Source organism: Trichosurus vulpecula, chromosome 2 (assembly GCF_011100635.1).
Source record: "Trichosurus vulpecula isolate mTriVul1 chromosome 2, mTriVul1.pri, whole genome shotgun sequence".
Classification (NCBI taxonomy): domain Eukaryota; kingdom Metazoa; phylum Chordata; class Mammalia; order Diprotodontia; family Phalangeridae; genus Trichosurus; species Trichosurus vulpecula.
Genome location: NC_050574.1, coordinates 2,326,091 through 2,340,186, shown reverse-complemented (window position 1 = coordinate 2,340,186; position 14,096 = coordinate 2,326,091). Strand labels below are relative to the sequence as shown.

General features: G+C 41.5%; 1 protein-coding gene across 1 annotated transcript; it reads right to left on the bottom strand.

Moving 5' to 3' along the window:
• Nucleotides 1-257: 257 nt before the first annotated feature.
• LOC118838484 (zinc finger protein 501-like) lies at nucleotides 258-11,499 on the bottom strand. Its single transcript, XM_036745795.1, has 3 exons — nucleotides 11,390-11,499; nucleotides 9,421-9,516; nucleotides 258-4,787 (listed from the first exon to the last, which is right to left on the bottom strand). Exons 1-3 carry the CDS (start codon nucleotides 11,421-11,423, stop codon nucleotides 3,457-3,459), a joined length of 1,461 nt encoding a protein of 486 aa, XP_036601690.1. The 5' UTR covers nucleotides 11,424-11,499; the 3' UTR covers nucleotides 258-3,456.
• Nucleotides 11,500-14,096: the final 2,597 nt, after the last annotated feature.

Sequence of the window (14,096 nt, the reverse complement as noted above, 5' to 3'; positions counted from 1 at the left end):
ACTGTATTTTGGTTCTTAGGGGTCTGAATTACTCAGTCAAGTACCTCATTACTTTAGAATTGGACAACTTCTTCTTTGAGCAACTTCTTTCCCAGAGCTGATAATACTTTGTGACCTTGCCCAAAGAGAAGGTCCCAAAGCCTTTGGTTTGTCCCCAAAGAACTTCCTAGAGTAGAATTTATAAGCTCTTTCTACTTATCTCAAAAGGTAAATTGTTATTTTTGTTCTTTTTAATGCCAAATATATTCAATTGGGTACTTAGCAGTTTTTAAACATTATAACCACATTCTCTAACAGTTTAATTTGCTGTCTCACAGCATCCAGATCAAAAGAGGAGTTGATGTCCTAAGAATACAACTGTATCATCCTTTAGGTATCATTTTTTAAATTAACAACATTTCTTATCAAATAATTTCCCAAAATCACAATAAAAGAAAATTTTGAAGCATTATAACAAAAGCAATATTACAGATTTTTAAAAATCTTAGTGTTTTCACAACACAGACCTAAAACAAAAACTTGTTGCCAATCAAATGACATCAATTCAGTTGAATATATTTTCCAAATTATCTTAACATAGAAAATCACTTTGTCTAGCTATGATTTTAATATTCTGATTGCAGTTATCAAAATGCTTATACCAGAACTTTTTGTGCCAGCAAAGAAGAAGAAACAAAGTGAGTACCCATCAATCATTGGGTAGCTAAAGAAATCGTACTATATGAATTCAAAGAAATATCACTGAAGAATGAGAAACAAGATTTCAGGGGGAAAAGGTAGGACATTTATAGGGATTTATCCACAGTGAGTAATTTTGGATGTTTAATGAGGTCTCAGACTGGGAAATCTAATGAGGTCCTCAGCAAGAGACCTAATCTTGTTAATTAGATTCATAAGTTTTATCTCCAGCAAGATTATTCCAAGGTATAGTCAAGTACTGTCCAAATCCAAGGCAAACCATTCAACATCACAGTAACAAGAGCCCAAAGTTACTCAGTTCTATGAAAACCTAAAACATTTTCAAGGGCAAAAAGGCAGAGGTGGTGAAACTGACTATAAGATCAGTCACAACACACCCTGGAGCTGAGGCTCAGATCATGAGCTTCTTATGGCAAAATTCAGACTCAAAATGAAGAAAATACGGAAAAGCATCAGACCCTACAGATATGACCTAAATAACATTGCTTATGCACCTGAAGATTTAGGGGATTAGATCTGACAGCGCCTGCACGACCACGGGCAGAGGTTCTTAATATTGTACAGTAGGCACCAACTAAATATACTCCAAAGAAAAAGAAGAGGAAGAAAGCAAAATGGCTGTCTGAAAAGGCCTAATAGCTGAGGAAAGAAAGGGAAAGGTAAAAGAGAAAGTGAAAGATATACCCAAATGCATGCAGAATTCCAGAGAACAGTAAGAGGAAATAAAGTTTTCTTCAACGAGCAAAGAAATAGAAGAAAACTATCGAATGGGAAAGACAAGAGATCTTTTCAAGAAAATTCCAGCTATCAAATGACTATTTCCTGCAAAAATGGGTATTCAGAGTAACCTCTGAAGCCAAGACAGCAAGGTGAGGCAGTAACATGCCTGTTCCCTTCCAAACAACCTTGCAATGATGGCTCAGAACTAGTTTTGGAACAGTGAAGCAGATTACCAGCCTAAGACAGCTTGGAGGGTGAGCTAGAAAGGTCTGTCTCACTGCAGTGGGAGGAGAGTGCAGTTAAGTTGGAAAGCCTGTAGCAGGAGCCATGTAATATTTTAGGGGAGTCAGGAGAAACCTTGGGATTTCACAGAAAAATTCAACCCATTTTCAAAGTTTTATGCACAGTATGAGATTTGTGATGTCTCATGAGGCTGTGATGCAAGAGAGATGCCTTCCCTCTTTTATTAGATACATAAGCATTATCTCCACGAAGATTTCTCCAAGTGAAGGCCTTCCCACATTTATTGCTTTTATAAGGCTTCCTTCTGGTGTGAATATTGTGGTGCCTAGTGACCTCCATCTTCCAGAAAAGGCAGATACTCATTGAGCACATTCATAACCCTTCTCTCCAATATGAATCCTTGATGAAAATGAAGAAATGATCTCTGGCTGCAGACCTTCCCAATTGAGTCCAGATAGGGCTTGTTCACAAGGTGAAATTTCTGATGTCTAACAAGTTCTATATACCATCTGATGTCTTTCTACATTCATTACAGGAATGACTTCAATCTCACATGAATTCTGAGAAGAAATGAGGGATGCCTTTAGCTTGAATGCTTTCTCATATTGATTACACTAACAAGGCAGGTCCTCTAGAATGGATTCTCTGATATGAGAGAAATGATAATTTCTCCCATATTAATAAGCAATTATTGAATTAGGAGTAAGCTTTTCCCCTTTTCTATTCGCTTATTCAGAAATCAGTGCCTGTAGGTGATTCCGTTGGCCTTTGAAGGGCATGGCTGATGATGAGATGAAATCTTGGGCAACACCAACCCAACTGGGAAAGTTTAGGTCTGACTAAAAGGTAAAGAGGTTTTAGTCCAGGTGAGTTCTGGCCCATTGTACTTTAGTCAGACACATCTTTGGGGAAATGGATTCCCCCTTTTGGCTACATTGTCCTAGGCAAGGGTAGTCTGGATAGAGATAAGTCTCTTTGTCCAAGATCGAGTGATGAGTCATGTTGCCCAGCCCCTCACTGGAATAAGCCCAAATCTCATTCTAATATTCATTTTTAACCAATCAGAGTTGATTTATGTTTGTTGGTAATACCCACTTATCTAAGGGCATATAAGTATTGAGAGACCTCCATTATTCATCTTTGGTTTATAGGAGAGACATAAATGATCATCCTTCTATTAAGTATTCACTAGCCATAATTAATGAAACAATTACCTAGAAATTATGTCTCTCAGACTTCTCTTTCATCAGATTTGTTTAGTAAGGTGAGAGTTTACAAGGTATTATCACATTAGTTTTCTCTGCACTGTGGATTCTTGAATGTTTAGCAAGATCAGAGGTACTTCTAAAAGCCTTTCCACATTGGTCACATTCATAAGGTTTCTCTCCAGTGTGGATTCTCTGGTGTACAGCAAGACTGGGGCTACAACTGAAAGATTTTCTACATTGATAACATTCATAAGGTTTCTCTTCAGTGTGGATTCTGATGTCTAGTACGCTTGGAACTCTGTGTGAAGGCTTTTTTTCCACACTGATTACATTCATAAGGTTTCTCACCAGCATGGATTTTCTGTTGTACAGGAAGACTGTAGCTGGAACAGAAAGCCTTTCCACATGGATTACACTGATAAGGTTTCAAAGCCAGTGTGGATTCTCTGATATACAGCAAGATTAGAGCTTCTTTTAAAAGCATTTCCACTTTGATCACATTTATAGAGTTTCGCTCCAGTGTGGATCCTCTGATGTAGAATAAGATGGTTTTTAATCTGTACGCATTTCCAAACTGATTACATTCCTAAGGTTTCTCAGCAGTGTGGATTCTGTGATGTTTAGCAAGCTTGGAACTCTCTGTGAAAGCCTTTCCACATTGATTACATTTATAAGGTTTCTCTCCAGTGTGGATTCTCTGATGTACAGCAAGACTGTAGCTGGAACAGAAAGCTTTTCCACACAAGTTACATTGATAAGGTTCCTCTCCAGTGTGGATTCTCTGATGTAGAATAAGATAGCTTTTAAATCTGAATGTATTTCCACATTGATTGCATTCATAAGGTTTCTCACCAGTGTGGATTCTCCGATGAACAGCAAGTTCAGAGGTACTTTTAAAAGCCTTTCCACATTGATTACAGTCATAAGGTTTCTCACCAGTGTGGACTCTCTGATGTCTAGCAAGCTTGGAACTCTGTGTGAAAGCTTTTCCACACTGATTACATTCATAAGGTTTCTCTCCAGTGTGGATTCTCTGATGTATAGCAAGTTTGGACTTCTGAGTGAAAGCTTTTCCACACTGATTACATTCATAAGGTTTCTCACCAGTATGGATTCTCTGATGTACAGCAAGAGTGTAACTGGAACGGAAAGTCTTTCCACATGGATTACATTCATAAGGTTTCTCACCAGTGTGGATTCTCTGATGTACAGCAAGACTGGGGTTGCAACTGAAACACTTTCCACATTGATGACATTCATAAGGTTTCTCTCCAGTGTGGATTCTCTGATGTACAGCCAGTTCAGAGCGTCTTTTAAAAGACTTTCCACACTGATTACAATCATAAGGTTTCTCTCCAGTGTGGATTCTCTGATGAACAACAAGATGAGAGCTTCTTTTAAAAGCCTTACCACATTGATTACATTCATAAGGTTTCTCTCCAGTGTGGATTCTCTGATGTACAGCAAGACTGTAGCTGGAACGGAAAGCCTTTCCACATGGATTACATTCATAAGGCTTCTCTCCAGTGTGGATTCTCTGATGTACAGCAAGTTCAGAGGTACTTTTAAAAGCCTTTCCACACTGATTACATTCATCAAGTTTTCTGTCACCATGAGTACTCTGATAAATAATGAATGATGAGTGTTCACTAAAAGCTTCACCACATTCATGACATGCACATAGTTTCTCTGCTGTTTGAATTTTTTGATGATATATAAGGGATGACTCTTGACTCAAGTCTTTTTCATAATGATGACAATCATAAGGTTTCTCTCCTGCATGGATTCTAAGAAATACAGTGCAAATTTGTCTCCCACTGAAGTCACAGGGACTATCACTCATGAAGCTTTGCTTGTGAGTTTCTTCCACAGAAATGCTTAGCTTCGCAGTAGTCTCTTTCATTTTAATCTCCCCTTCTGCAAGAAACAAACAATAAAATATATAAAGAGAGACACACATACACACATATATAATCATAATCTCTTCCCTCCTTTGAGATAAAGTAAACTAAGATATCTACATCCTATTTCCCCCCAGGCTAAGAAAAGCCTTCAAAATCAAATGGACAGAATCAATTTTTTGAAAATGTCATTAGCTCACCTCTGCAGGATAACTTGACTTACAAAGAGCTTCACACAATCACATTGAATCCTCACAAACACCTGTCACACAGCAGGCACAGCATGCTCGTTACATTATCAGCTCAGGCCATGCAGCTGAGACTAGAACTCCAACCCTACAAGTGGCCATGCTCTGCCCATGGTACTAGATGGTCTTTCTCCACAACATTTTGTTTTGTTTTTAAGAAAAAAAATTTTTTATTGCATGTTGACTTGTTCTCTCCCTCTCTTCAGATCTTCTTATTCCCTGAGACACAACAATATGGAAATTAGGCCAATTAATAACCCTACAGTGGGGCTTTAGGTTCAAGGAAAAAGAAGAATCAACGTGGCAAACTTCACTGTTGCCTTTAGAATCTGTACATTTTTAGACATAACAGTATTGTGCAACAGTATATTATAAACACAACTTTTATATGCACTGAGAAACCCAAAATTCAGGTGACTCACTTGATTGTAACATTCCCTTTACTGTAGAGCTCTGGAACTGAACCTGCTATATCTCTGAGGCAGGCCTGACATTTCTGTCATTATTCTTCTGGCTTGGACTCTTTCTTCCAAATTCTCTTTCTTAAACCATGACTAGCCTCACTCCTTGTGTTCCATCATATCCCACTGAACTAGATGTCTTTCCATTTCCAAACACTCTCCTTTCCCTGGATCAGCTAAGAGTGAAGTTCCTCATCTGTCGCTTCTTCTCAAACATCTCCATGTCTGTATGCCAGACTGGGAGTTCCCAAACAGCAGGGACTAGCTTTTCCCTTCCTAATGCTTAGAACTGGAACTAGAAGTCTCTAGTTCTACTCCAGAATACATTGTTCTCTTTCCTTCCAATTCAGGGTGCCTAGAAAACTGGAGGTGCTTAATCCATGTTTGTTGACTGACAGGGCCCAGGGCTGACACTCAGGTCCCAGCCTCTACCTCAGTCACTGCATTCTGGTCTTTCTTTCAGCTAGTGAATGCAGGTTCTGGTCTCAGCCCTGTTTCTGTCTCTTTCTTGCGCATTATCTCCTATACTGAGTGACCTTTGTCTGGTTCTAACCCCAATGGGGCCTGACCAGACCCATAGTGAAGACCACAGAGACTTTTTTTTAAGCTCCTGAAGCAATTCATACAATGGGACACCTGTGAATTTCTACTTCACACTTCCCCAAACTGAGAGTGGCTACAAGCAAAATGAATCTGGCCAATGATTCTCCAGGAATGGGCCAAAGATTGAGCCTCAGAGATCAGGGGAGGGACACAGGTTGAGTTTTCTAAGTAGGGCAACAGCCTTTGCTACTACTTAGATGCATCTGAATGGAGACAGAGAAAATCATAAAACCAGCATGCCACTACAAATTTAGGCTCTATATTCTCAGTGTGGCCCTCACTGTGGGAAGGCTATCCTGTGACATCTCCCTGACTCCCTTGGGGCAGCTAGGGGGTACAGTGGATAGAGAACTCGTCATGAAGACTCGAGTTGAAATCAAGCCTCAGACAATGATTAGCTGTGTGACCCTGGGCAAGTCACTTAGGCCTGTTGGCCTCAGTTTCCTCATCTGTAAAATGATCCTGAAAAGGAAATGGTAAATTACTCCAATATCTTCACCAAGAAAACCCCAGATGGGATCATGAAGAGTCAGAAACAACTGTAATGACTGAACAACAACATAACTGACTCACTGTGCCATTCACCACAGCAGCTTTTCCAATCCTTTTCATTCTTCGCTAACCCTCCCTTATTGCTTACTCTCACTGTCCATCCCCCACTTGCCTTCTCAGAAGCACAACTTGCCTTCTATTTCATTGAAAAAAAAACTGGATACTTATCAAGTGGAATCTCCTCCTCCTCATCTCCCATAAATCAGGTGCCTTTTTTTTCCCTTTTTGACACCACTATGAGATGAAATGGCCCTCCCTCTGCTAAAGCAAACTCCTTTCCATGTGTAAATCACCCCATTCCAGCCCGCCATCTTCCTCAGCATAATGACTCTCCAGCATTCCCTTTTTTCATTACTTTTCTGTCTCTCCCACACTAAGGACTCCTCCCCTACTGCCACAAATCAAACCATTTCTCTAATCCTCTAAACAAGGACACTTGACCCATTCAACCACAAGAGATATTTTCAAATATCTTTCTTCCACTTCTTGGAATGGATGCCTCCAATTCTTTTTCTTTGCTTTCTCTGAAACTCTCTGCAGCCCAGCTCCCAATTTCATTGTTCAATGGAAACTCCTCTCTCCAAAATTACCAGAATCTCAAAGTTACTAAATCCACTGGCCCTTTAATCATCCTCACCCTGCTTGGCTTCTCTGTAGCCTCTGACACAGTCAATCACCCTTTTCTCTCTCTGGGTTTTAGTGACACTCCTCTTCTGGTTTTCCTACGGCATCCAAACTAAACTCATTTTCCCCCAGCTTTCCCATCTTGCTACTTTCCTAATGCTCTCCAAGGTAACCTCCCAATAGTGCAGGCTCACAAACAAGGTGTCATGCACTCCTCACTGACTCTCACACATTCATACTCCTGACCCCCATATTCAGTCCTATGATTCCACCTAAGTAACATCTCTCCCCTACACCCCCTTCTCTCCCAACATTGCCTCTGTCTTGGTTCAGGCCCTAGTCATCTCGTGCCTGAGATATCGCAAGAAACTGCTGCTTGGTCCAGCTGTCCTCCAGTCATTCCTCCACCCACTTGTCAAAGTAAATCCCTTTAAAGTTCTACAGTGACCGTGTCACCATAATGGAGTCCTAATAGAGCTGCCCCCAGCCTCACTATTTTAACTTCATTATAGGCCTCAACCACCCCCCACCCCCATACTCTAACTTCTTCGTATATGCCTCACTGCTCCCTAGAACTAAAGGTGTGTCCCTGAACTCTTAGTTCTCACAGAAACAGCAGATGTGCCCATGTGATGGGATCCTAGTCACTGCCTCTAGCTAGCCTCTACCTCCAGACCTATTCCCACAGAAATAGGTGTGTTCTTGCACTCAACCACAAGCACGGCATCCAAGACAGGACCATGATACCTAGCTATCCATCTTGACCAGACAGGACCACAATAGCTAGCCAATCAGAAGACAGCACTGCCGGGCTGTAGAGCAGGACGCCTGACCACCAATCTGTAGAAAGGGTCCACCCTACCATAGCACCTGCATAGTAATAGTAAAGAACTGACATAGAGTGAATTTATGATGTAGAGGCTTATTATAATATCATTACCATATATACATAACCCTCAAACTGTATGCATTATGGGTAACCACATGTGCGGTTCCACTGAGGCTGGGAGCCCTCCTCCATTACTTAATCCCTTAGCAAACTCCTCCTGCCTTTTTAATATTAATCATATTCCCATATTCTATGTCAACTTTGATTGTGTAATCAGCATCACATTCTCTATAAAACTGTCTCTCTTACCTTACTGAATGAAGTTGCTAATTCCCCTAGGGGACTTAGCCACTCACCAGAGCATGAAACCTCAGAACTGTAACAAATCTTTCCAACTGGCTGGGAGTCAATTTGAGTCTTTGAAATTTCTATAGAGATGTCCTGCAGCAACTGTACCTGAACCGCAACAACCATGTACTCAACAGCCTCCCGTGGCTCCCTAGCAAAAGGATCAAATACAAAATCTTCTCTAGGGCTGTTAATTACATACCCCCTCATCATCTGCCTTTCTCCTACTCTTAGAATTTTCTTTCACCTTATATCCCCACCAAATATTCTATACTTTAGTGGAAAGGGCCTCCCTTCTGTTCTGTGAACAGGACAACTCCACATCCATAATCCACAGGCCTTCCTCACCATCCCCCTGCATAGAATGCTCACCCTGGCCTCCCTGAAGCCCCAGGTAGAGCCCACCTTCCACAGTGAACCTTTCCACTCTTCCTTCACTTTAGGGCCTTCCCTCTTTCAATAAGCTCCAATTTGTCCTGTCCAGGACAGGATTCCATATTGTTGTTGGTATGTGGTCTGTCCCCCTCCCCCCCAGTCTGTGAGTTACAGGAGAGTAGGGGATGTCCCTTGTATCTCATTACATCCCTGGTCCTTAGCAGAGGGTCTGGCACATAGCAGGCACTTGATAAATGCTCACTGACTTGAAGAAAGTCTAGGAAAGAACCCAGCCTGGAAAGTCTAACGCATTTTTGCACATTCAGCTGAGTTCTTGCCCCAAGATTCCAAATACTACCTTTTTACAGGATCTGAGATTCATCACTGGGAGAGAGCTTCAAGGTCATGGTGTCCAAATCCCTCATTTTAAAGGTGGGGAAACTGAGACTCAGTAGTTCAGTGACTTGTCCAGGATCCCACCGATAAAAAGTGTCTCAAAAAGAATTCCAAGTCAGGTCTTCTTGCTCCAGATCTATCATTTCCTTCACCCCCACATCCAGAAGTCTCTTGTAATCCCATCTCTTATAGGCCTGCTTTCCCCTCACTCACCTGGACAGCAGCTTCTCAGGCCTTCTTGTTCCAGCAGCCATGGTGCTTCCTTTTCATCCAAATAACAGAGGATATCTTCTCTGGGAACTGGCAGACCTGGGAATGGGGAATCAGGGGTGAGGATGGAGAACAATTGGTAATTTAGGTCTCTTTAGGGAAAAAGAGTGTGCATACAAAGCAAGAGAATTACTCCATCATGTTCACACAGACCTGGCTTATTCTCCCATTAATGCTTGTAATGCCAGTAACCCAAACTAGGATGTGCCAGATCATCCTTGAGCTCCTGAAAATTAGATCCTGATGAATCAGCTTTGGCCCTGTCCCCTTCCCTGCTCCCCATTCCCTGAAACCTATAAAAACCTTGGGCCTCTTCATTCAGGGAGTCATTGCCTCTTCTGATGAGATTCTCCTGCTGGGGAACTCAATGAACCTTAGTTTGACCAAATTCTGCTTCTTGGCCAGTCTGTTATTCCTGCATTGACAGGGGCCTGCAAGCAAGGAGCACAGGACAGTTCCCAGAAGTCCTGAAACAAGGTGTCCATAGCATTTATTTGGGGAGCTTTGGGGAGAGATGGGGAGAAGACCATGGAGCCAATGTGGAGTCAGAACATTTGGTCCTGGTGCCCCTTCTTCATAGGAGGAACTCATTGCTGAGCTTCTGTTATCTAGAAAATAGAGGCAGCTGGTAGTGCAGTGGAGAGAGCACTGGGCCTGCAGTCAGGGATGCCAGGGGTTAAATCCAGCCTCAGACAGTTACTAGCTGTGTGCTCCTGGACAACTCACTTACCTCTGTTTGCTTCAGATTTCTCAAATGTCAAACAGGGATAATAATATCACCCAATGACATCATATTGTAAAGAAGGAGCTTAGCACAGCAGCTGGTGAACACCTAGTGAACAGAAATGCTTGTTCCCTTCCTTCCTTTCCCTCCTTCTGGGCTGGAATTTGGGGCAATGCAAAGGAAGATGAAGGACAAACGTGCCCTACCAGGCACAGCTAGGAGCTGGGAGCTACAAACTGATGCTTCTCACAAAGAACAACGTCCTAAATACTTGGCCCTTCCCAAAGAGGACGGGGGGGCAGGGAAAAGCTGCCTGAGCAGACCTCAGAGATTTGGCAGAGAAAATTATAAGATTAATGCAGAATAAGAGCTCTCCCTGCCCATCAATAAGCCTCATGTGTAGCCCATTAAGGGAAGCTTGCTTGATTACAGGAAGGCTTACACACCCTTTGATAATTTCTGATTAGGCACTGAATCAGGAGGGTTCTGGCTCTGAGACTATTAGTTGGAAGGGTGTATATCCTGAGGGGTGAGCTTTTGCTTTGGGAGCTCGTTTACAAGAAGGAACTTGTGATTCCCTGGTCGAGACTGCACTGTTATGTTCCAACTGCTCCTTACTACTCCAACTGCTCAGAAGTAAAGGTTCTCTCGATCCAGTGGTGTACTGGCAGTATTGTTTTGATTCAGGCAGTAGAGCCATCTGTTGGTCTTTGTTTCTATTCTCTGTATTTTCTGTTTGTATTTTATGTAATTAAAGAAGACTGTTGACCCCTGAAACAGCTATCTTTCTTTAGTAAAGCAGAGCTAAGAACCTGTGCCAGCAGCCATCCTTGGTGTGCCAGTGGGTTGTCGTTACAAAAATTTGTGTCCAGGGACAGGCTGGACTACATACTGTGGGAATACTTTCACACCTGAGCTGCTTCAACAGTGATTTGAACTGTCCTTCAGCTACCTAGAACTGGCAAGAGACAGCTTCAGGAGCAACCAGGAAACCTCCAGGTTCTCTTCACACAATGTATTGACCTTTTATAGGAAAACCAGGCAGCAGGAGGACCCTGTCACTTGGACACAGGAGACCAGCACTTTTCCCTGTCCAGTAATGGATAAATGCTCCAAAGCTAGCACACTCAGGAATGAAGATATTCCCTGTGACAGCAGACTCAGCGTGGCCAGGGGAAGGGTCCTTACCCAGGGACAGCAGGTTCTGGGCATTCTCCAGCATGACCTCCTTATAGAGCTCCTTCTGAGGATGGTCCAAGAGGCCCCACTCCTCTGGGGTGAAGTCCACAGCCACATCCTTGAATGTCACCAACTCCTAAACCATCAAAAGTCACAGGATTTAGAGTGGAGACACTAGAATTCATGTAGTCTAAGAAAAGATAATGTGACATTTCTTCCTTATCAGAACTGATAACAGTGATGTTATAAAGAAAATCCCATGAGAAGCCGGCAAGTACAGTGTATGGGGAGGAGGGGTGGAATTTATGTTTAATTATAGAAAAGAGAGGAATGAAAAGGAAAAGATATAGTTTATTTCCTGAGAGGCTGAAACAGTCTTCTCTAGATAAAACATGGAAAGGATTCATAAGACATCCTAATTACAATCTGGACTTGAGAGGGGTGTGAGACTTTCCAGCCAAGTGAAGGAGAGTTCACCGTTGTAACACTGAGGGCTTAAGGGCACCCTGGGCATGATGTGCCAGGCCAAAACATGTTTCGTCTTCGCTTCATGATTGCTTTCATTTGTCAATAACATATATGTCTTTATTATAATAGATAGTTCATAGCTTTTGCTGTTCTAAGAGGACCAAAATGACACCATTACATCAGGGTCAAGGTACAGTGTGCATGGTCAGACTAACGGGACCCAGAAGGCTCTACCACAGGTTGGGCACAAAGAGTCCATATAAACATTTGGGATGAAGATTGCTCCAAATCTGCACATGTCACCATTCGTTTGAGCTACTGCAATTCTGCTTTGCTCAGTTGGCACTGTGCATTCTTTGATGCAGGCACGCCACGCTGGGTGGTCCTTCGCCAGTGTCTTCCATGTCTCACAATTGATTAGTGTTTCTCAGAGAGACTTTGGGAACATCCTTGTATCACTTCTTAAGAACACCTTGTGAGTACCTTCTTTGCATGAGTTTTCTGCAAAATAGTCTTTTAGGCAAATATACTTTTTGCATTTGAACACAGCCAGTCTATAAGAGTTGTGCTCTCTGGGGCAGAATGTGAATGCTTGGCAATCTAACCTGAGGAAGGACCTCAGTGTCCACTACCTTATCTTGCCAGGTGAGCTTCAGAATCTTCCTAAGACCATTCAAATGGAAGAGATTCAGTTTCCTGGGATGGTGCTGGTAGACTGTCCAGCTTTTACAGGAATACGAGAATGAGGTCAGCACCACAGCTCTGTAGACCTTCACTTTGGTAGTGAGTCTAATACCTCTTCTCTCCCACACTTTCCTTTGGAGCCTCTCAAACACTGAGCCAGCTCTGGCAACGGAGGAGTCAAGTGTTAAAATCAGTTATCCAAAATAGAAAATTATCTGAGGTACAAAATTTGCTAGCAAACAATGATTTAATTGTAAAAGTTGACAGCTTATCTTTAAAGTCAACTAATTCCTCAGTAATTTGTGACAAAGGTGTGACTTACAGAGATTATTTTTATAATAGAAGAAGAAAAAAATTACAACAAAATTAGGAAACCTGTTTTGAACATAATTCAATTGGACAAGGCAAGTTCACCTGACTACTTGCTCCTCCCGGGTTTTCATGACCCAGATTCATCCTGTGTCTATCAACCTGTCTGTCAAAGTGAGATTTCCCCGGAAGGCCTTGCTCTGCAGCTGATGAGTTTTGCAACCAAAAGTATTACTTTAAAGAAGCCTATAGTTTGAAAAAAGACTGGAATAGCAGAACTTGTAGTTTGTAGTTAGAAGTCACACCCCATCTTCCAGCTGCCAGAAAGGGAAACCAAAACCTAGAAGATTACACTTCTCAACACAGACTTAACCCCTAGCTGAAGAAAAAAATAAAAAGGCGCTTATCTGCTAAGACTAGAAATATGATTTTAGCCTTTCAACAACCTCCTTTCTACAGCAGCCAGAGACAGAAATTTAGCATTTGAAAAGAGTCTTACAATCCCATGATTATTTATTTTAGTCCTTCAAAGATGTCTTACTATAAAGTCCTATCAATCTGTGCATATAAGCAACCTAGACTTAGGAGAATATCTATGCTAGTTTGGCTCAGCTGTTAAGACTAGCTTTTCCCAAATAAGGGGTAATCTTACAATGAAACTAAAAATAAATTGAAGTAATTAAATTCTAACTGATTTAAAGTTTATTTCTTTTCACAACCTTATCACCGCTATGTACATTGGAGCATGTACTGTTAAAGTGAACTTATTCAGAGGATTCAAAATTTCTCCCTTTGCTGTAACTAAGGGCTGGTGCCATGCTGAATGGTGGAGAACCTCTATTTTCTTTTTTTAAATATTTAAAAAAATGTTTTTATTCCTTCCCCCTCCCCATTACACAGTAAAAATTTTTAAATGTTTCTTGTTTTTTAAAGTTTTGAGTTCCAGATTCTATCCCTCCTTTCCTCCATTCCCTTCCCTCTAACTTAGATATTAAGCAATAAAATATAGGTTATATATGTGCAATCATATAAAACATTTCCATATTAGATATTTTGTACAGAAAGACTTGGAAAAAAAAAAAAAGAAAAACCGTAAGAAAGTGAAAAATAGCATGCTTCAGTCTGTATGCAAATATCAGTTCTTCCTGTGGAGGCAGATAATATGCTTCATCATTAGGCCTTCAGGATTTTCTTGGATCACTGTATTACTGAGAATAGCTAAGCCAGTTCTTCATTGAACAGTATTGCTGTTAGT